The following is a 23,653-nucleotide window of genomic DNA, read 5'->3' on the forward strand; positions in this document are numbered from 1 at the left end:
TTAACATATTGACGTCAAAGAAACCGTCAGCCACATCGAGACGAAAATCTGCCGCGATAAGCATTCCAAGTAGAGGTATGGATTCCCGGTTTGCGTGATTTAAGTGGGAGTATTGTCAAAGGCGGGAACCTAGGGTAAGAATAAACAGTTAGCCTATCGGTTTACTTAAATAATAACTAAGTATCAATAAATGTTCTTTGATCGTAATACGGTGTTAAATTTAGCAAGTTCTTACAATTTTATTACAGGGAATATAACCTCTGGTATTTGCAACTCTGGCCTCTCTTGTCTTTGGCTTTAAAAATATTAGGCGCCACTGTTCAGGGAGGTTTGAAAAATTGAAGGGGTCTTCCAAAAAGATTGCTTTGTAGGTTATATTCACTTTAACTGTAGTTAAAAATTTGATCGAACTGTGATATTCTACAGTGACTGTCCTTAAGTGACAGAAACCGTTTTTAAACATCCATAGTGTCCCATGTTCAAGAGAAGTCCGCCCAGCCTAGGCTTCTCACACACAAAATCTAGTTTTATGATCGCACTTTTGATTTAGAAATAAAAATGAGGAAAAGCATCGTCCGAGAAAATTCGCCTTCGTTAACAAGGCCTTGAATTTCTGAAAGATAAAACTAATCCAGCGGTCACGGCCTCCTTCCACATTATTTATGAAGATAAGAGATTGTAGTCTCCGAATTCTTCGATTACATTAAGGAAGGTCGCTGTAACTTGCCAATGATGTACGCAGCAGTAAAATTGCTATACAATACATGTGTTAAAACCCTTGAATTAATATTTACGAAAGCAAGTCAAATTATCGAATAAATTTGTTTCTGGGCACTGCGAGAGTCATGACGTTCGCCAAGAGCTCTTTTTATGTTCAAAATTGGAATAATATTTCAAGTTCAGAGACTGTGGCCCCAGTAAGTATCCGTTTTCAATATTTTAAGTGTGAATCAGGGATATCAATAAGACCAGTCACTTCGAGCCCCTAGGGTTCGAAGATCTACAAAAATTACAATTTTAAAATAGCAGAGTTTCTCTCTCATAGATTTTATATGGAAAATATTATATTATAATATTTGGCTATGCAAAATTTGTACAGTTGAGAAATGTTTGGTTAATTCTAAACCATTAGGATCGCGATGAAATAGTGGAAATAAATCTACCTTGGGTCGAATTACGAAATGTTTGTCGTAAGCAGAGTAAAAGTTAATGTGCAAATAAATAATTTTCATAAGTGGTCTGACCAAGTTTAAAAAAATAAGAACGTAAATTTCAAGATATTTTACGAATAGTCTTTCCAAACGCGTAGGTCCTGAAAATTGTTCGCTAGAGGCAACCTAGTTTAATACAGTCAGTGTCTAACGTATTTAGCCCCGAATAATCTTTGCCAAAACCAGTGGGAGACTGCAAAGTAAAATGTTAGTTGCAAACAACATTACCAGTTTAATAAGAAATATACTTTTTATATGACATATTTAACATACTTTTTTAGCATATGTAACATGTGTGGCAACTCATAACCCTTGAAAGACCCTGTGTTAGAACTGTCACTGACTCATAACTCGATAGACATTATCAAAACATCTTAAGCCTAGGTTTTTGGTGATATCATTATTGTGGTATCACGTCTTTCACCACAACCTACTTACATGTCTTAAATTACTATCGAATTCACTGAAATATATATATTTTTGACCTTTTTCCATATTAACTATTAGCTATCTTTTTAATTTATTTGTACTGCTTTAATGGTAACTATACATCTCTTTTTAAGATCTTTGTCATATCAAAAGTGCTTTAATCCCATTAACAGGTTTTAGAACTATCTCAGATGACACCTGCAATGTTATCTAATTTAACGGCTTCAGCCGGCGCAAACGAATAAACTTTCTATTATCTGAACAGATATATTAGATTTCAAGAAATTGTCTTGAGAACCATAATTATTACTGAGCTAATGTATTATATGAAATTTATCGTACACTGTCAAAAGTATTACTTATAGAAAAAAAAAGGCTCTATGTAAACTTAAAAGGCTTATTGGTAAAATCCGGTTACGTTGAATTCAGTGACGTTGTTTTGATTATAGTTTGGGAGGCACACAATCGCAAAACAAATGAATATACAATCAAAGGTTTCGAAATTCGTGTAACCCATGTGCTGCTGGTTATATTTCTTAAATTATAGACTAGAGATACGAAGGCGACCAATCAAATTGCGGTGCATGTCGTGGATGGGTTGTTCTCGTACGGAAAGTCATCAAAACATAAAACAGTCCTAAATGGATTAAACCTCAATGTTATGAAAGGACAAATGTAAGAAATGGCAAAAGCTATCGGCGTCTTAAAATGAAACTTCAAAACTCACCGTTTATAATTTTTATTCCGTACAGCTACGCTCTACTCGGGCCCAGTGGATGTGGCAAGACCACCGTTCTGAAATGTATTACAAAGTCCTTGAGACTAAATAGCGGGAAAGTACAGTTTTCGAACGATGTCAACAGCAGACTGCATCCTCGTATTCCTGGACCTGACGTTGGCTATATGCCTCAAGTAAAACCCCAATTTCATTACTAAAAGTCAGAATGTATTCAGGCTAACATGATTGTTGGAAGATATGCTCCACTTACATTGTGATGAATATTACTCGAGGAAAGGCGGAAGGGTATGGTGGTTACTCCTGGTAATCGTTATCACGTGGCGAACCTGGTGCTACCCACACATATTATGAAAATTTTCTTACTTAAACTATTACACTCATTTACGCGTATTCCACCACATCGAAAACCCACAACATCCTCTACAGGCGGTCATTGTCCATGTTTTACCAGTTGTTTTAATGTCCCAATTATTTTCCCTCAAAAGAGCTACCGTGTTAGCAATGATAAAATAAACGTCGTACCATAGATTTGAAGTAACTGGCTCGCGCGTAGCCAATAGCGTAAATCCACTCCCTTCCGGAACTCCGAACAAATTACCTCCAATGTTACCATGGTAACCAAATAAAGACAAAAACGTTATCAAAGTTTGCCCTGATAAGACAATACAGCGACCAATGGAGACTGATTTAAAAAACCGTCAATCAGAAAGCTCTCAGAATTCGAATCTAGGGTACGAAGTTCTATATTATCTTTGCTGAAATGCAGCTATAAACATTAACCCGTTAATGGGTTTATAATGTTCACCATTTCTTTCTCTTTAGAATAAACGGAACATAAGTCGCAAACTGACTTGCACCTGAGATGGCGCTTTATTTATTAGACAACAGTGGGGTGTTTTTTTTAAATTAAACCATTTTTAATGACCTCTCCGAGGGGACTTTGTACCCTAGGAAGTGGTTATGCAACCACCGTGTCTGTCCATCTGTCTGTGGGTGGGTCTGTCTGTCAGGCCTGCGAACGCGTTCGCATTTTCGGGGCAAAGGGTAATCACTGCGTACCCAGTTTCTTAGAATCAGGGAAAAGGTTTTTCCAAAAGCGCCCTCTTTTTGTCATTGGGTGTAGTACAGTTTTTTAATCGGCCGGGATTCGAACCCGAGTCCTCTTGGACGACAGGTGAGCGTTCTACCGCAGAACCACGGATACAGTTACGCTTCATTGCCTTTTGACGGAAAACAGATATTGAGTATTTACAAAAACATATATTGTTTTCTTCAAACTACGCACATAATTTGGACACTTTAAAATAAATTTAGGTTTTATCAATTTAAAGTGGAAATAGATAGTTTAACAGAATTTACCGAAGCGACAATTAGTTTTACTCAATTCAAATCAGTATTTGAAATTAATTAAGGTTTAAACAGAAAAACAGCCTAGAAAAGAATCGTGTTGTTTGTTTTTTATTATAATTAAGAAATCTTCCATTAAACCAAAATTAATAACTAAAAATTAATCAATTTCGTAGGAATTGGCCCTATTCCCTGATCTGACCATCGAAGAAACGTTGCACCTTTTCGGCGGAATCAACGGAGTTTCTCAGAAAGTCATTAAGGAAAGAATTGATGTTTTATCCAAAATATTTCGAATAACGCCATTGACCAGAAAAGTTGGGAAATTGAGGTGATTAATAAATTACAAATATTGGCTTTATTAAATTTAAAATTCATCAGAAGTTGAGAACCATCTCAAGTACGCTGGTCCTTTTTTATTGTTTACGTATGGTAATGGGTCTAATAGACTTGATTTAAATGGTAATGATAGAGGAGAAAGTGACCTAACAGTAATAGTACGCAAGGTAATTTAACGACTTATTAAGCAAAACGGATTAGTTGATTTTAAGATAAAACAGACAAACCGCTACTTGACTGGAACCATATTTATAATAATTAAAAGGCACCGTTTGTTCTTATGCTAAGTTACACTGTTTTGGTTTAATTTATCCACCTTTCTTATGAATTATGTTTACATACGGCTACCTGAGAGCAAATGTCAAGTAAGTCGAGATACGTGACTATTGAAAGAAATTCAAAATAAGAATCCTTGAGTGTTTTTAAATTAAGGTGACTCAGTACAAAATTTTCCATATATATTTTCACTCTATTTTTTATCAATTTTCATTATTAGACTATCATTGTTATTATACTAGATTTCGAACTTAAAACTAGTTTTTTCAAATAGGGGTTTTCAGACTTTCTTGACTCTTGCTCTAAGGTATTGATACTTTGGAACAAGTTTAGAGGGTAACCATTCAGCATTTAAGAAATAATTAAAATATGAACGACCCTAATCTCTAGGTCAACATTGTAAAAGCTATTCTTGTCCCTTTAGCCATGTAAGGCATATGTTTAAAACGGTCTGACTTAACCCTTGTCCATTTACTCATGGTATCTTCGTTGGCAGCGGTGGGCAGAAAAGAAGAGTATCCCTTATTGCGAGCCTGTTGCACGATCCGCCTCTGTTGATCCTCGACGAACCAACGGTCGGAATCGACCCCGTTTTGAGAGATACTATTTGGAAGTACTTGATGTCCGTATCTAAAGATAAAGGGAAGACCGTTATACTCACGACACACTACATTCAAGAAGCCAAAGAAGCTACCACGGTAGTACCAACAATTAAATTGCTAACGCAACGCTGTAGCGCTTCGATAGACTAGAACAGCGTTTCCCAATTTATTTTTGCTATGGAACCCTAAATTATCCACCTAATTCTGGCGGAACCCCAACTTATATTTTTTACTTATCATAAAAGACTCTGGACACCAACAAAGATCCTATGATCCTTCCACGGAACCCCAGGGTTTATTTAACTGTTATTTTGTCTTTAATATACGCGAAATTAATTTTGAGATCACTCGCTTCTGCAACCTTAAATTAGGCCCCAAGTATCGAACCTTTTTCGATTTCGCACGCTTTTATTTACGTTGCACGTGGAACTGGCTCGTGCCGTTTGGTGTGACAAATGAACAATAAAAAAATAATGCGCAGGGCAACGATATGTAAAAGAATCACGTTTCCACTAATCTTTTTCAGATAAAAAACTACCTTAATTCTAAAACCATGTAACTCGACTTAAGGGAAATTGTTTTTATGTCGTTTTTCAAAAGAGCATTGCAACTGTCATTTAGAGAAAAATCAATAATGCATTTATTTATACTTGGGGATAATGACTATCATGTTCATAATTAATATTGAGAGGAACGCTTAAATATATTATCCTTAAGTATAAATACAGTCTGGTTAAAAAATACGAAAAACATAGAGCATTTAGTTTCAAGTTATCGAGTCTTTTTAAAATTTCATTGCGTAGTACTATTTTTTAAACTTAAATAATTTTTTACTCAAATTATATTTCTTGATATACTTGATTTTGCAAGTAAGATGGTGCCATATTAGTTAATGTAATAACGAAATAAATTACCTATTTTTGCCGGGGGTAGCGGCGTACTCCTGTATTCCCTTGCGTCTGGGAGGCAGGGTTTGTGGATGGCCGTTTGAGGACGACCATCAATCCCCCTACGGGAGGTCGGAAAACTTCCGCCACGGGTGTCCCACCCCTGTCCCCAAGTTTACCCCGTTGGCGTGGCTTTTACACATATCATAGCGGTTAGTGGATTGTATTGTCCCATCTACTCTAACAAAAAAAAATTCCAACTGCTGCGTGATTTGACACATGATTTTATATTTTTGAAGGTGGGCTTGATGAGAGACGGCTCTTTAGTCGCCGAGTGTAGTCCGTCCCATTTACTTCAACTCTTCAACGAAACCAGTTTGGAGGTGTGCTTTTACCGAATTTGCGTGCCATTAAATCAAAATGTAGCCATGGGTACTCTATTTTCGAGGAGAAATATCCAACAGCAAACGGCTCCAGTAAGTTTATCATTACATATTAATTGAGTCAAACTGTGCCCTTTCCACCATTTATCTCACGATGTCTGGTATTTTCCATTACCTTGCATAAACAAATGTATAATTCAAGTGCATGCCCACAATACACGAAATAAATAAAAAAACAGTGAAATTAATGTCTAAGAACTAATCCTTAAGTTTAAAAGCAACGAACTTCACTAAAAGTAATGCTTCAAGAGAACATTGTCATGCGCAAAGAAAATATTTAAATGCACGTTACTCGATCTTATGAAGGGCGTGCCACCACCCCCCTACGCGTTGTAACCCGGCCAACTGTTTAAATGCATTAAAAGTCACTCAATGACTTGGGCCTACGGTGGTGCCTTGGGTATTAGCCTAGCTGATTATAATAATAATAATTATTATTATTATAATTATTTTTATTAAAAGGAGGGTGGTGGAAAGCCTTTCGTGTCACGCGGGCCAACAGTTTCTTACCCTTACCATTACCGTTAACTTCTACAAGTTTTTATTCTATTCATCGTGTTATTTCAGAGTGATGTAACCGTCGGAAAGCTAAACAAATTTAAATGTATTGACGACTGGAATCTCCGAAACAACAGCGCATCTAACTTTCGTCGTCGAACCAAAGACAGATCCACTCGTAACGTCCTCGCTCTTCTGAATAAAAACGTGAAGGTCGTGACACGAAATCTCTTCGTGCTGCTCTTCCAATTTGGCCTGCCCGCTATTGTCATGCTTTGTTTCGGTTTGGCCATCGGGACAAAACTTATCGATATACCAGTAGCGATCGTGAACGAGGAAGATCCAGCAGATTTTAGTGATCGATATTTGAAGTACTTGGCGGAAGCACCTGTCCTCCAGGTGAGAATAATCGGGCCTCATTTCTTCATTTAAAGCTATAATAGGATGAATGTATTCATACCATGAATATGTAACTGCAAGAGGTATTCTGACAACTTTCATCATGTGGGTGGAGCTTTTTGGTTGTGACGATGGTAAAATGTCGTGACTTAAATAGATTTTGTTTCGCAACGTTTGAAAACTTGGAATGTTTTGCCAAAGCGTAATTTTATTTCGTAAAATTTTAATACGCATTTTTCGAGTGAACAAGAAATATTTTCAATATTAATATTTTTTGCTATTGATAACTAACAAATTTCCTATACGTGTACAGGTATTTCCGAGAACTTTCGCGTTTCTAGTCGTTGACTTAAAACCATAAATTCTCCACCCACAGATAAAAAAGCGTATTGATACAACAAGATTTTAAGGGAAGAAATGAATGGATTCACGAGAGTAGTCCTCGCTAACGAGATCGCTTAAAAGGACATTTCACATTTTATTTATTTGTGTCGATACCAATAACCTAATTCTTCTGCTCACTTCTGGTTTGGTCGAAAACTAAAGTTTTTTCGGTCTTCGAGAGTTTGAGAAGCACTCGGAGTGACACAAGGTATTGGACAGTCTAAAGCCACTAAAATAATCTAATGGACCGAAACCATAAACAAAATCCTCGTACAAATTACAAAGGTCAATACATCCTGGGGGCCCAAATTGAAACATCTCTCGAGCTTCTCACTGAAAACGTATTGTTACAAATAAATTGGCTCTCTTGGGGCATGGGCGTAGTGATTTACCTGGCCTCGACGACTCTACTAAAAAAGTTTATTGGCCAGGGACTTAGGCAGAGGTGCAATGTCCCTCTCAAATTCCTTTCTGGGAGGGGCAACTTATTTTAATTACCTTCTCCATCATTTTTTTGGTTAAAAACTAAATATTTACTAGTGAAAAGTCTTAACTTATAACTTCGCCTTGAAGGCCTATCGGCGGAAGAACCGCGTAACGGTTCAATTTAATAAATTAATAAAAATATTATTTATATATTAAACTTATTATTTACCATGGTGAATATTAGTAGAAATTATGTTTAATTCAGAGAAAACGGCATGGTATTAGAAGATAAAACTTATTTTATACAAGACGTTTCGAGCCGAGGCTCTTCTTCAGTCGTTCGTTAGTTTAAATAAGTTTTATCTTCTAATACCATGCCGTTTTCTCTGAATTAAACATAATTTCTAAAAATATTATTATTGTCCAAAGGTATGAAATGCTTAATGAACTAAAATTTTAACCCAAATTAAAAAAGTTAACAGTGGTAATTTGATGATCTGAGTTGTGTCATTAGTTTCGAATTAATAATTTGGTTTTCAAGCTACACTTACTTGTAAGTTACTACTTTATTTTGGGTAATTGTCATATTAAATCAATCTAATCGTTTCCAAAGTCAAAATTGACTAATCTTGACAATTTTAGGGTTCAGATGACAATATCCATAGAGATAATGTGAAAAACCAATGAGTGATAGCTGTTGCTTTCCTCACACTATAACTTGAGAACCTTAACTTCAGGAACTTTGAAGTTGGTCTAGTACATTTGTTAACTTTTTCATATCAGTATTTCCATATTTCAGAAAAATTTCTCAAGAATGGAAGATGGAATACGATCGGTGAAATTGGGTGAAAGCAAGGTTGTCCTTTTCATTCATAAAGATTTCTCTCAGTGCTTGCACAATCGTCTGCATCTCGGGATATACACCGACAATCTCACTGCGCACTGTGCTTCGATGAAGATGTACATGGATAACACAAGTAAATAAGCCCTCACGCGCACTATGACAGCGATACAAAGAGAACGTATTAGGCATAAAGACGTAATCTGAAGTCCCACATGAAATTTTGGTAAATCTAGGAAGTAAAAACACAAATCTGAAACAGTTATATGCTAGGGTGCTATCTTTAAACCCGGCTTGCCCTTTTCAAAGATTGAGATTACCATTTACTAAATATAACCCATTTTTAAACCCCAACTGGATAAAACAATAGGCTGAGTAGACTTTAGTCTAGAACCCCGCGAGCATCTTCCAAAGGGAGCGGACCTAAGACGAGTCTAAACAAATCTCAGAGGGGTCCTAATATAGATGAAGCCTAGGGGCTTGGGAGGGAGGTTAGGCCAAAGTCAGCTAGTTACTTTTATTACCTTTTAATTAGGTGTTCAAGTTCCAATGCGTAGGAGGGTGGTGGCAAGTCATGCCATGCGAGCCAACAGCTCCCTTCACTCAATTTTACCGTTAGCCTCAACAAGTCTTTATGGAAAGGGAAAACCCCTTTAACCAATGGGAAGAGAGCTTGAAAACTGACGGCAGAGGGAATTGTTCCGAGTTTTTACCCAGTGCCAATAGCTGGTATGGAACTCGGCTCCTCTTGCTGCCAGACGAAAGTTCTAACAACTTTTCAACCCATAGCCACTGTCCTCAAGTGCGTACTTAAGGGGGGTGGGGCTGTAGATTCTAATCCCCGCGAAACAAAACATTTCATTTAAGTTTCAAGAGGGGGGTTCAAGCCGTAAATAGATTTTAGCTCTAAAAGGGGTTTGTACAGTATAAACCTTATCCGAAATGAAATCTTGGTTCTCTCATCAACGTTTTTTGTACAGTTATAATATTTATGGTTTAGTGGATTCTGTGATAGCTGAGCTCAAATACACCACTTGAATGTTTATTGTGGCGCCCTCTACGGCATTCGTTCAAAATCCGAATCTATTTATGAAAATGAAATTACAGAAAAAGCATGGCTATGATCTGATTGAAGGTGACGCTTTCGCGGAAGTGCTGTATTTGTACTATTAATCTTAAAAGGAAGCATAGGGTACGTTCAGCAGAGCTCATCGGACTCACCGATTAGTAATCGGTGACCTCGGTTTCCTACTGTACGCTTTTTTGCGTTTCCGGTTTTGACGTCACGATAGTCATCGGTTACTCACCGAAGTCATCGGCTGGAAGAGTCGGTTTTTCCGATGACTGACGTCATTACTGACGTAAAACTATTATAAAAGCTACGGCGTTTTAAAAAACACCGATGACTGAATAAAAGCGTTCAGCAACTTACGACGTCATTATGACGAAAAAGCTCATCGGTGGAAAATATCAAATCCACCAGGTTTTTTTCCGTTGACTGCTGCTGAACGTAGCCATAGACTACGCTGAATATAAATACGTATCTTCTACTTTGTACAAAAGTACTATAAAAACCATTTGGGAAATTCCGTTCATTTTTGTTTAACTTCGAGATGTTTATCTTATAAATTAAAATACTTTAAATGAGTCGTCTTTCGGGGCCTACATTACGCGTTATAAAGATGCGTCAGCACGAGCGTAGAAAAACAATGAGGTTTTAGTATTCCATACTTGTGCCAACGATTTAACCCTTGTTAATATTTTAGTAATGTACTGAGTCAAATGTCGTGAAATCCATGAATCAGAACTCCCTACAAGTCGTTTTTAGCGAATGCCTCAAAATGTAGACTAATTGGTAAACGTGGAACTAATAGATTTATTGTTAATACAAATTATTTATTTCAGATTATATAACATCTTTAAACCTTCAGTTAATATTTTGGAAAGCTTTCCAAAAGCTTATATCGGAAAAACTGACGGATTTGGATTATCCGCCACATGCTGACTCAATACCAATTAGGGTAAGAACCCGGATTTTTCGTACAGTTTATCCCCAAGAAACAAATCAACAAAACGGCACCGGACCAAAAATTTAAAACATACTTTCTTAGTGTGTATTAAACTAGGATGTAGTTTGGGTTGCGTGGATAGAAGGTGTTGGTCCATTTGATAGAAAAATATGTGATCGACAGTCGATCATTATACGTTGCAATTGATCGAAATTCCATTTGATCGAATCCCATTTGTCATTTGTTTCATAAGATCGAACCTTCAAATGATCGAATACTATTTGATCGAATTCAAAAGTATTTATAGTACCAGTTGGTATGTTTTTATTTTACCGAATGTCAATATGAAGTGCAAAAGGAATAATGATGGAATAATTCATTGCTTAAGTGCAGAAGGAATAATGATGGAATAATTCATTGCTTTAACTGTATTAAGCCACAACGATGAAGAGATTTTTACTTTATACACTATATGATGGAATTTTTTATGACATCGACGATAACGGCCCGTTGTTTTTGATATATATAAATAGGGTCAGGTTAGGTTAGGTTAGGTTAGGTGAGGTAAGGTTGATGTACGCGCGCCGTAGGCGCGTATGCACCGTTGCCTTTTCGATTTACTCCCAAAAACTAGTAGTTTTACCCTACAGTAGCTTTCGATCAAATTTCGTTCGATCAAATGCCATTCGATCAAATGCAATTCGATCAAATGGAAATTCGATCAAATGGGACCCGTTCGATCATTTGGGAGTCGATCAAATAGACTCAAACCGAATAGAACCTTTACATTTTGGTGCTTCTCTATCATGATTATTTTGAGTCATATGTAAGATTATATTTATTTTCACACAAGGATAATGACTATGTTGACTCTTATTGTGACAATTTTTAATGTTGTTCCGAATCCTCCTCATGCTCGAATAGTAAACTCCTTTAACTAATTCGACTATGATGCCCGCTGATCGTGTCAACAAAGTCTTTCTTCCTAAGGAATAATAAATGCATTCTTCATCAGATTAGATAATGCTTGAATGGATTAAATCGTGATTAAACGGGTTAAATCGTGATTTAATGGATTAAATCGTGATTAAACAGATAACATCCTGATTAAACGGTTTAAGTCGTGATGAATAAATTTATTTAATCATGATGAATAGATTATATAATGATAAATGGATTATATCATGATACATGAATTAAATCATGATAAATTGATTAAATCATGATAAATTGATTAAATCATGATAAATGCATTAAATCATGATAAATGGATTTAATCATGATAAATGGATTAAATCATGATAATTTGATTAAATCATGATAAATTGATTAAATCATGATACATGGATTAAATCATGATAAAGGGATTAAATAATGATAAATGGATTAAATCATGATCAATTGATTAAACCATGAATAAATTTATTTAATCATGATGAATGGATTAAATCATGATCAATTGATTAAATCATGATCGATTGGATTAAATCATGATCAATTGATTAAATCATGATCAATTGATTAAATCATGATCAATTGGGTTAAATCATGAATAAATTTATTTAATCATGATGAATGGATTATATAATGACAAATGGATTAAATCATGATAAATGAATTAAATCATGATAAATGGATTAAATCATGATTAAATGGTTTAAATCATGATAAATGGATTAAATCATGATTAAATGGATTAAATCATGATTAAATGATGGTTAAATGATTAAATTTTGAATGGAATGATTAAACCGACATTGAAACTCTAAAATCATGATTAAATTTTTATAATTTATTTAGGATTGTTGGGAATCTATCTTGCTTCGTAGCCTATTACATAACCTAATGGGTGTTATTTTCTTGACTAGTTCGAGAAGCCCATCTACGGCCACCCCGAAATATCATTCAATGACTACTTCACTCCCAATACGCTCCTGTACGTGCTGCACTATTTGCCTGTTCTGTTGACGGCTGTGTGTCTGGTGCTCGAGAAGCAAAACGGTGTTTTCGAGAGACTCCAAGTATGCGCGATAAAAACAACGGACATAGTCTTCTCTCACGTGCTGACGAATATCGTCGTGGTGTTCGTCCAAGTGCTACTTGTGATGATAGTTCAATTCGTTCTATTTCGTTCTCACTGCGAAGGCAGCTTGCTTCTGGTCATTTTATTCTTAACGCTGGAAGGATTTTGCGGAATAGTTTTCGGTAAGTTATTACGGGAGCCAGCAAAGGTACATGTTTCAAGAGTAAAGCACAAATAGTTTATGCTTAAGCGCACAAATTACTTGGTAAGACTTGGTTTCCACTCAACATTTCGACGTACATTTACAAACGTAAAGAAAAGTTCATTATTACGCGCGCTTGTGTCCATGATTTCACCTCGTAACAAAGTTTCGAGCCCTGCGTTTTATAATATAACCGAATTGAAATAAAATATAGAGACCATGGTGCCATCTACTTTTAAATTCGCTAATTAATGCTGTATAATTAAATACCAAATGTAAACCCTAATAACCACCAAAAACATTAAACGAGACGAAAGAGAGTCAGTACTTCAAGAATTTTATAATACTGAGAAATATTAAAATGAAACATTTACCTCCGCGGGTTCAAGGTAGTTTTCAATGGGAACTATTTTACTCGTCAATTCGCGGATGTATACACGGTTCAAAATTTACTATTTCACCTAACGATATAAAATGTAGAAATAACACTTTGTAGGGATATTATCTACATAGGTCTTAGAAATTATAAATATCAATTATTTCGATATGTACTATTTTCGATTAATAATCAGCTAGGCTAATACCCAAGGCACCACCTTAGGCCTAAGTCATCATGCGACTTTTGAAGCCCTTAATTCAGGTGGCCGGGTTACAATGCGTAGGAGGGTGGTGGCAAGCCCAGCATGCCACGAGATCGAGCCAACAGCTCCCTACACTAACTATTACCGTTAACCTAGACAAATTTAGTTTTTAAAATCAGCGGTAGCCTTTGAAGATACATGCAGGATAATGAGATTTAAAATTACCTTATCTGAGATGTTAGTAATATACTTCTGGTTTTAATAAAAGCTAAGCTCGTCAAAAAGTCGTAGCAAAAATGCTTTAAAATAAAATTTAAAATCGAATTAAAATTATAAGTAACAAATTTTTCTAACAATCAACTTTAATTTGTTTTGTAATAGGAATAACTTCCGAACTGAATTATTTTTACTATTTGCAGGATTATTCCTATCTGCAATCTTCAAGGATCTCTACACAGTACTTATATTCGCAATGGCTGTTTCATATCCTAACCTCTTCGTAAGTGGTAAGCTACAAAAATTGAACTGTCTCTCTTACAACCTTATGCTAAATATATTGAGTTTGTGAATCAAACTTAAGCCGGGTTTCCACGGACGCTTGTATCTTCAAAATGAATAAGCTTGAGATTTTAAGAATATTTCTATTTTAAATTTTTCGTTGCGTCTTAATAAACCAACTACGGGAACCATGGCGCCATCTGGGATTGAGGTAATGCACTATGAAATACAACTAGTTCCCCATTGGCTGACTGCAGTCAGGTTGGTAGACCCGACGCGCGAAACTTTGGCTTAACCATGGATATATCTAGAAGCATTTGATCGTCGCTAGAACACTGTACCAATCCAGTTTCGCAAGCGAAAGCTACGAGCAAAAGTTCAAGCGATCATGGAAACTGAAATGATTGTGGCGGGAGCATGTATTTTAAAATATTTCTCGTTCAAGCCGAATTTTACAATATACAAGCATTTGTGGAAACCTGGCTTTAGAGAAAATTTAAAGTGGTTGTATTTTTAATTAAATAGTTTGTTAAAGTTAATTTAGTTGTAACTAATTGATTTGAAAAATTAGTAACGTTTTGGGGTCCGTCACATAGTAAGTGTATTATTTAAAGCATGTATTTATTAATATTTCGTAACGATTTTTAGCGTTGCCCCAATCAAAATGAATCAGATACTTTTTCAGATATTACATTATATTTGAATTACAAATTCAAAAATTTCTACTCATTTAGTAATTACATTTTCTAGCTGGATTTCTAAAAGGTTTAAATCAAAATTAGTGTTAGACAATATTTTTTATTTAAATATAATAAAAATCAGCTAATCTTATACACAAGGCACCACCTTCGGACCAAGTCATGTAGTGACTTCTATCGCCATTAATTGCTGGGTTATAATACGTAGGAGGGTGGTGGCAGGTCCTTTGTGCCACGCGAGCCAACAGCTCCTTATACCCACTATAACCGTTAACCTCGACAAGTTTTTATGGAAGGCGGAAACCAAACAACTCGGGGGAGAGAACTTGCAAAAACAAAGGGGCGCGAAAGTGAATTTGTGGGGCAAAACTATTTACTGGTCTTGCCACTAGGATAAATAAATAGAAGTAAATTTGTACCCGTAAACAAGAAAATATAAAAACTAACTAAATTTATCATGACGACGCTATTGGACAGAATTGTCAATTCTTACCACCACATATCATTGTACCCAATTGTAACACTACATCTTCATTTTTAGGTGGTTAGGTGGTTTGTAGAACTGCCTTGATTTAATATTTCAGTAGGTGTCAACCATAGACCATAATTACCAGACCATTAAAGAAAACGATATTACCTTTCGCAATATTCCGACTGTGGACGATACAACACTGAATATGGCACTAGTATAGCTCTAGCAAAAGTGACAATTCCTGAGAGTGTGACATTGAAATCGTTTTCGAAATGAATGTTATACGCGGTGTAGGTATTGGCAGGCTTATTGCTTCCTCAGAACAAACGTCCATCCAAGTCTACCCTTCTATGAGCTTTATGTCCCATTCAGAAAATGATTGGGATTGGAAAGTATTGGAACTGGCACCTTTTTTGAAATTGTAACTTTTGGTTCTAGATAAAATGTCTTAGAATTATACTCAGTTGCTGGTTAAGAAAGGCAAAATAGCTTAAATTTTTCAGAAAGATACTAGCACGAATTTCCCGAAAATTGACGTCGGGAATTTTGAATCCCGCTATTTTCTGTTGAATGTCTAAAATGTCTATTGCGTAAATTTCAAAGGGATAAATAAATATTTATTGTAGATTTTTATTTTTAAGCTTCATTATAGCGTATTTTTAGTATTATGCTCCTAATCAATCATCAAATCGCGGGTTTATGTGCGTCAACGTGTTAATCTCAACATTACCGGTTCTATACTTATCCTGGACTCGCCAAACGGAATTTTGTAGTTACGCATCACTGTCTTTTAGTACTAAAAATAAATTATTACACCTGTTTTAAAATCTTATCTATGTTAATTAATAAATTATCACTTTGAAATGTAACGAAATAGAATGTATTTTCCAAAATTATATAACGCGTGCTGGTATACTTAGAAATTCAACCATAAACCGGCCTAATAATGAAAATTGAATTGAATTGAAATTGAATTAATTCGAAATTCCCGCCGTTGGTTTAACGGAAATTCGTGCTAGTGTCTTTCCACCAAATGTACTGGATATTTTTAAGTTTTAACCCGCAACTGAGTGTAATTTTAGGCAGAAGTAATCGAAGTGACACCATTAAGAAGTGATTTGGCCGAATAGAAACAATGCCTCAAAATGGTGTCTACATCCACAACCCGTAACAACAGTTAAATAATCACGAAATAATAGGATTTAACGAGATCAAGAAATTGAATCATTTCCAATAAGATAAGAAATTAATGTATAATAATGATGAAGGTGAAACCTAGCGCACCATCTAGTGACGCTACTGCGATTAACTCAACAAAGCTAAAAGCGTTATGACCTCTTTCAGGTTTAATCTGGCCCCTGGAAGGAATGTCAGCAACCATGAGACTTATCAGTCGCTGCCTGCCAGTGACGATGCCAGGCGAGGCCTTGCGTGCCGTCATGAGCAAAGGCTGGGGCCTCGACAGCCTGACAGTTTGGCTGGGACTGCTCAGTGTCGGAACGTGGTCAGCCATCTTCCTAATAGGAACCATCCTAGCTTTTAAGAGAAAGAAATAAAAGAGGTTTTATTATTCAAAAGTTCGCCATTTTGTTTGGTCGAGATGGTTCTGCTTATGATAGTTATTTTATAAGATCTTGGAAATTTTCAATTTATATTCTTCACCAATTTCAAGGTTAAGATCATCAATTTCAAGGTTGTGATCACCAATTTCAAGGTCAAAATCGCCATTACAGAAGATCTCTCATTGTGGCAACCCTGATATATTTTATGTAAGCGTATGTAAATGGAATGTTTGTTGACTTTGGCTTAGCCATTTTATTGTCCACGGTGGTTTCCGATCGCGGATATTTGTTTTGTAAATCTAGTATTCTTTTCGTGGCATATTTGTTGGACAGTTGGACTACATATGGAAAGCGGATTTCTTAATTATTTTCCTACAATTTCACGAAAAGAACTAATAAATATATTCTTGTGATATAATAGGTATGAATAAAATATTTCTTGCTAAATATATTACGTTTTCCTAAATATATGCATTGTCTTGAGTAAAGTCAGTAATCTGACTGTTAAAGTATTCATTTATGAACTTATAAAACGTGTATTATTTATTTTTGCTTACAAAGAATGACTACAGGGTGTTTCAAAATAGAGGTCGGCGTTCGATTAACTTTTATCCATGGATAAAAAAAGTTCGGCGATATTTAAATAATATTTATTTAAATAACCAATATTTGAATAATAATTGTAAAATGTTTATATAATCGAAAGTGGATAAGCTTATTATTTAAACAAAACAAACAATTATTTAAATAAATACCATTTTAATTCAAATAAATGCTTGGTTGCATAAAAACATAATTAAATAAGTTAAAATTATATTATTTTTACCATTTTTTGTTAAATAAATCGGAAATTTTGTAGATAATGAATAAACAATTCCGAGCACTATTTCATAAGGTTATGCAAACGTTTTAAGGAGTTGTAGGGTGTGAGTTGAGAAGTATGCCTGTTTTTTTATTCCCATTTTCCTACGATGAGTGAAAAGAGCGCCAGAGAGATTCCAAGTGTGGCCTACTAGCCCCTGAATGTAGGCTGCAACAAGCACAAAACCAAGCAGCAGGGAAATGTTAACATTAAGGTTTGGTGGGTTCGTGTGATAGGTAAAAAAGGACTTTGTAAACAAATTGAAGTAACTAGCTTAAAAAAGTATTTAAAGTCCCTGCTGCTTGGTTTTGCACTTGTTGCAGCTTACTTTCAGGGGCTAGTAGGCCACACTTTGAAGCTTTCTGGCGCTCTTTTAACTCATCAAATTTTTTGCATAACCTTTTGAAACACCCTGTATATTGAACGTTTGGCGGGAATCATGGTAGAATTTTTCCCGCACGAATCATCAAAGCACCTCAACATAGTTGAAATAAATAAATACATTCTTGGCATATATAAATAAATTATTTGTTTTGGTTTTAAATTCTTTAAATAGATCATTGCTAACACTGAATACTGGCATTACAAGTTGCCCACTGTTATTGTTTTAGCCTTAGAACATTAATTTCTCCTGTCATAATATTGATAGAAAATATGTTGAGCAAGACATTGTATACATTTGTTCTGAATGCAATATTTAAAAAAATTGCATACATATAATTAGAAATGTATCTTATTTAAAACTTGTTATTATCAATCCATGTATAACGGTAAATCCATACTTTTTATGTTTAGTCGATAAACTTATAACTATAACTTAAGAGAAATAAACTATTTAAATTTTTTTACACTTTCATTTAATTATTATAACCTTAAACTAATTCAATTCATCTAACAATTGATAGTTCAATTCATCTAACAATTGATAGCTCAATTCATCTCACAATTGAAAGTTCAATTCATCTACCAATTGATAATTTAATTTTTCTATCAATTGATAGTTCATTTCCTCTTACTATCGAAAGTTTAATTCCTCTAACAATTAGAAGTTCAATTCATCTACCATTTGTTATTTCAATTTCTCCCACAATTGGTAGATAAAAAATTTACAAACATGAATAACTAAACGTTCCTACATTTGACACACTCACTGATTAAAAGAACCAAATAAGTTTTTGTGATCAATTATAATCGGTAACTTTTACGAAATTGTTTGATCCACTGCAAATTTTAATCCAACAGTAAGTAAGACACTTTCAATAAGAATTCGGAGAAACGAATAGATTACCCACCAAAATTTCAATTAATCATAAAAAATTTTTATTAACTGTTTATTTATGGATATTATTCGCGACTATTATACCATTTAATATGCAACCAATACGTTTTTATTCGGATAATTTTCGAATATGGATATAAAAGAAATGAACGGAAAATTTCTTCTCAGCGCCGAGCTATATTTTCAATTATGTTTGTATCAATTTATTTCGAAAAAATCGGATTATAGTTGAATATTGCCAAAAGCTTTTTGTACAGTAGAAATTCTCACAACATGATCTGATTTATGAAAATTTTGCGTTTGCAGCATATAATTCAATCAATTCTAAGAAATAAAAACCATTTATCCACATTATACGACTTTATTTCGATAAAACGAAGTATATCCTACATCATAATCACTTTGTTACGGTACTCCAAAACACAAATATCTATATTTTTATATTTAAATTTATGTTAATTTTATATTTATTATAGTTGTGGATGTTTCTACAAAGATCTAAATCAGTGTTCCTTGTGGAAATAGTTCAATTAGAACTGGTCTTCATCGAATGGCCAGGTGGTTTTTAAAAAGACAAAAACGTTTAACCATTTTGCAATAATAACACGGTATACGTGATTATCACACCAGCAATCTAAGTATTCAGAAGAAAATATTATTAGCAGAATAATTAAGAATAATCTTTAAAAAGTATTCGCTATTTGGCGAAGATTATATCCCTGCCTTAAGATGTTCGGAACGTAAGGCCGGGTCACTACCCATGATTGCTGTACAAGCCAGTAACTAATAGGCGATATCATAAATTGTTTTGGTCCTAGCTAACTTGATAAATGTTTTCTGGAAATTCGTCATAGCACTGCCAACTTCTATTACGCGCTTCCGCGATCGGGGTTGGCCGTCGTCAAAATATAGTTGCTGCTTCACTAACTCTAGGTTAAAAACGTGTTCTAGTCTCATTTTTTTTCCAATTTTATAGTCAGATACATAACATCATTATCAGTATCACAATAATAGTTAATAGTTAGTGTAGGGAGCAGTTGGCTCGCGTGGCTTGAAGAGCTTGCCACCACCCTCCTACGCATCGTTCCCTGCCACCTGAATTAATGGCTTTAAAAGTCCCTAGATGAATTAGGCCTAAGGTAGTGCCTTGGGTATTAGCCTAGCTGATTATTATTATTATTAATAATAGTAATGTCCGAGTCAAGTTAAGAATGAAACTGGAGATAGCAGAAAATTTTAAAAAGTAAGATTTCACGTGATACTTAAGTAACTTAACCTATGCGTATAGTTCATACCTATATGTTATTTATAAATCTCAGATCTTCTAAGAAGTTAAAAAAACAAATCTGTGAACAAGAAATTTAATTTGCCAAAGGGCAACTGGACAAAACTGTTGAAAATGGTCCCTTAAAATTTTAGCTAAAACACTTAACACTCGGCTATCGTACGTTACTGAAGTTTTTCTTAGCCCAAAAGGACCAAAGACATTAATAAAAGTTAAATCTGAAGCCTCCTTTACTTTATCATCGAAGTACGATGTGGCCATTAAGCTGAACAATGTTACTGGCAAAGTTGATATAGCACTGTGTGCTTGTAAAGCTGGGTATGGAGGAGTGTGAAAGCATGCAGGCTCAGTTTTATGGTACATTTTGGACTGTGTAAGATTAGGCAAAACCTAAACTCTAAAAAATTGGGTTGTCGTTTCAAACCGTTTTAACACTATTTGTACACTTTTTCATGAGTCGAAATTTGACACTGTTAGGGGTATTTTATTACCCACTTTTCGGTGCTAAAAAAAGCCGTATTAACACCATCACGATATATTTCTTAAAAATACGGTGTGAAAAATGAGATTTAAAACTCTTTTTTTACACTATTTAAACACTTTTTAAACATTCTTTGTCTGTGACACAAAATATTTCCAATAACCGTGTAAAAATACACCTTTATAGTCATTTTGCAACTTGTAAGCGTTAAATCACACCTTTAAAGGTGTTAATACACCCATTTCAAGAGTAAAATCACACCCGTGAAGGAGTTCAAAGCCCTTTCAAAGAGTAATATAACACCTTAAAATATTACAATTACACTTTTAAAGGTGTAAATACGCACTTTAAAAAGTGAGAGTGCACCCGGTAAGAGATAACCTTAAGAGGTGTATATAAGCCATTTTAAAGAATAAAATCACACTTTTACGGTGTACATGCGCACTTTTAAACAGTGAAATTGCACTTGGTAAGAGATTAATAACACCTGTAAAGGTGTAAATAGGTTCTTTTAAAGGTGTAAAATCACACTTTTAATGGTGTAAACTCACTTGGTAAGAGATAAATAACACCTATAAAGGTGTTAAAATGCCTTTTCGAAAGGTACATTGCAATTATAAGAGCTCAATAATAATTTTATTGGTGTTATTATGTCATTTTTGAAGTGTTCAAAAAAACCTTTTATTAGTTAAAAAAACCATTGAAAAAAGTGTTGAAGTTTACAGCACGGCAAACCGGGCGCAACGGTAATATGTTACCGACAATTTACAACAAACTTTAAGTATAACTAAAGCAACGCAAAAACGAATCGGCTACACCTAAGACGTAATTTTAACTGCGACAAAGATCAATAATGCCCGGGCGTTCTATACCGAAAACCAAGCGCGACCAAAAGTATTCTTATCTGCTAAAAAAACAGAATGACGGAGAGATAAAATATGTATAAAAAACTCTGATTATTGATAGCTTAAGAACAAAAAATACCTTCATCGCATTTTTCCTTCGATGAAGATATTACTTAAGGCGTAATGAATGATCGTCTCGGACCAGCTCTGTTATTTCAAATTCACGGATGTTGATACGCTTTGCGCGATGGTGAAATTTAGGGTTATGAATCATTTCATTGGCCCAGGCGTTTTAGATTTAACGGTGTTAATTAACTATTAAAAAGGGCATATTAACACTTTTAAAGGTGTTATTTCATTCTAAAAAAGGGCGTATTAACATTTTTAAAGATGTGATTTAACTCTTAAAACGGGCGTATTAACACTTTTCAAGGTGGGATTGAACTGATTAAAAGTGCGTTTACATGTTATTGGATATATTGTTTCACAAACTGTGAAGAGTGCTTAAAAAGGGGTTTAATATTTGGTTCGACTCATCAAATTGAGTGTAAATGGTGTTAGAACGGTGTGAAACAAATCCCAATTTCTTGGAATGTTTATCTTATTTAAACATTTGTATAGTGTTAAGTCACACTATTTTTACACCTTTAAAAGTAACTCCGTTTTGGAAGTGTTAAAACGGTGTGAACGAGGTGTAACACTTTCTTAACACCTTTTAAACAGCCCTATTTCTTAGAGTGTATGTTCCTGACGACTTGGCTTGCACAGAAAAGGCTCGAGCTTAGAGTGTCCCTTCTGAGTTAGACTTAAAGCACACTCCTGCCAAATCAAGCGAAGCTCTCCTTGAAAGGCAAAAGAGCCAGCAAAACTATCGTGGTTTGGATGACAAAGGCACTGCTGAAGATGAAGAAAATATACGCGATAGAATCAAGTAAGTAACTGAGCGATTAAAAGCTGGAAAGCGCTGCCGATATTTATACCTTATTCAAGAAATAAGGTTTCTACCGTTTGATGGCGTCCAAATGTTTCCTGAAAGAAATCTTACCCAGTATACCTTGCAATTTATGCTATAGCCTATTTCAGTTCTCTACCACTGTAATTCGTTGGTGTACGCATTTTTTGAAAGTGGCCCCTTGGTCTAGAGCTAGAATGTTTTTAATATATAAGGTTAAACTTGCCGATGGAAGTGAATTTTTGTGAAGTTCAAAGTAGCCATTTGCCGAATATCGAAACGAACAGGTATTTCGTAAGCCGAGAAAAAGACGCGTCTAAATAAATTGAAATTTAGTTTTGGTTAGTTTCAATAGGTCGTGCCATTCCGAGAATCCAAATTCAAGATTAAGAGCTCAGGGGGGCACTTTACGATTGAAATGGACACTGTTTAATTCATTTCAAAAATTTTCAATATTGAAAGGGTTAGTTTTATTTTAATAAAATGCCCTTAGGTTTCAAGATTTGTGAGGCGGTGTTCTTGCAAAATATGACAATTAACTTTAACATTCTTATTTATTATTCAATTTTTAAAACAAACATTTTAGCGAGGTCTGCTAAGTATATCGTTTAGCAAAAATAAATGACGTGAACGAACAAGCTAGGGGTACGTTCAGTAACGCAAATCTGGGAAAATCGGTTTGCTGATCGTCATAGTGTCATAGGAAGTTACTCAACGTTGTTATTTCAAGTCAGCGATGTTTTAAAAGATGGCGGCGATAAATGTTACGGGGCCCGAAATCAAAAGCAGCGAAAAATATTATTTTCAATAATTAATGAGTTGGTAAATGACGAAATTGTTGACGACAATATTCTTTTTTGTTGCAATGATCATTATTTTATTAAAAATGCGAAAACGACCACGGTAGTAGTAGCTGAGGCATTCCAATTACATGATAGGCCTTTGACCAAACCAGTAGAATTGTTGATTAAAACTACAGTTGTATAAATATAACTCATCCGCCAGATAAACTGTTTGACGTCAATTAAACATCAAAAAACCTTATCTCCGAGACTTTTTTGATGAGCATCGGATGCCCATCGT

At 34.9% G+C, this 23,653-nt stretch overlaps 1 protein-coding gene and 1 long non-coding RNA gene across 4 annotated transcripts; one reads left to right on the top strand and one right to left on the bottom strand.

Moving 5' to 3' along the window:
- Positions 1–828: 828 nt before the first annotated feature.
- Positions 829–17,281, top strand: LOC149951339 (ABC transporter G family member 20-like). 2 transcript variants are annotated; one of them, XM_090167965.1, is made up of 13 exons: positions 829–917; positions 2,188–2,315; positions 2,393–2,552; positions 3,903–4,057; positions 4,838–5,039; positions 6,130–6,306; positions 6,841–7,170; positions 8,780–8,957; positions 10,727–10,842; positions 12,699–13,035; positions 14,056–14,142; positions 16,649–16,865; positions 16,977–17,281. In XM_090167965.1, exons 1-12 carry the CDS (start codon positions 846–848, stop codon positions 16,858–16,860), a joined length of 2,154 nt encoding a protein of 717 aa, XP_090024091.1. In that variant the 5' UTR covers positions 829–845; the 3' UTR covers positions 16,861–16,865; positions 16,977–17,281. The 2 variants fall into 2 exon arrangements, with proteins under 2 accessions (XP_090024091.1, XP_090024090.1); XM_090167964.1 differs by having other exon boundaries at positions 16,649–17,281.
- LOC149951340 (uncharacterized) lies at positions 1,885–2,945 on the bottom strand. Of its 2 annotated transcripts, none has more exons than XR_016479842.1 (3): positions 2,630–2,945; positions 2,368–2,539; positions 1,885–2,277 (listed from the first exon to the last, which is right to left on the bottom strand). It is a non-coding gene; the product is annotated as an uncharacterized LOC149951340 (long non-coding RNA). The 2 variants fall into 2 exon arrangements; XR_016479841.1 differs by having other exon boundaries at positions 2,368–2,547.
- Positions 17,282–23,653: the final 6,372 nt, after the last annotated feature.

This window comes from Leiobunum rupestre, chromosome 3, assembly GCF_980474605.1.
Source record: "Leiobunum rupestre chromosome 3, qqLeiRupe1.1.hap1, whole genome shotgun sequence".
Lineage (NCBI taxonomy): Eukaryota > Metazoa > Arthropoda > Arachnida > Opiliones > Sclerosomatidae > Leiobunum > Leiobunum rupestre.

Bases quoted from the DNA above. Each gene is read 5' to 3' on its own strand.
- LOC149951339 (XM_090167964.1), top strand. From the start codon at position 846: ATGACGTTCGCCAAGAGCTCTTTTTATGTTCAAAATTGGAATAATATT. The intron at 5,040-6,129 runs GTAGTACCAACA...ATATTTTTGAAG, and splicing joins AAGCCAAAGAAGCTACCACG to GTGGGCTTGATGAGAGACGG. The intron at 7,171-8,779 runs GTGAGAATAATC...TCCATATTTCAG, and splicing joins CGGAAGCACCTGTCCTCCAG to AAAAATTTCTCAAGAATGGA.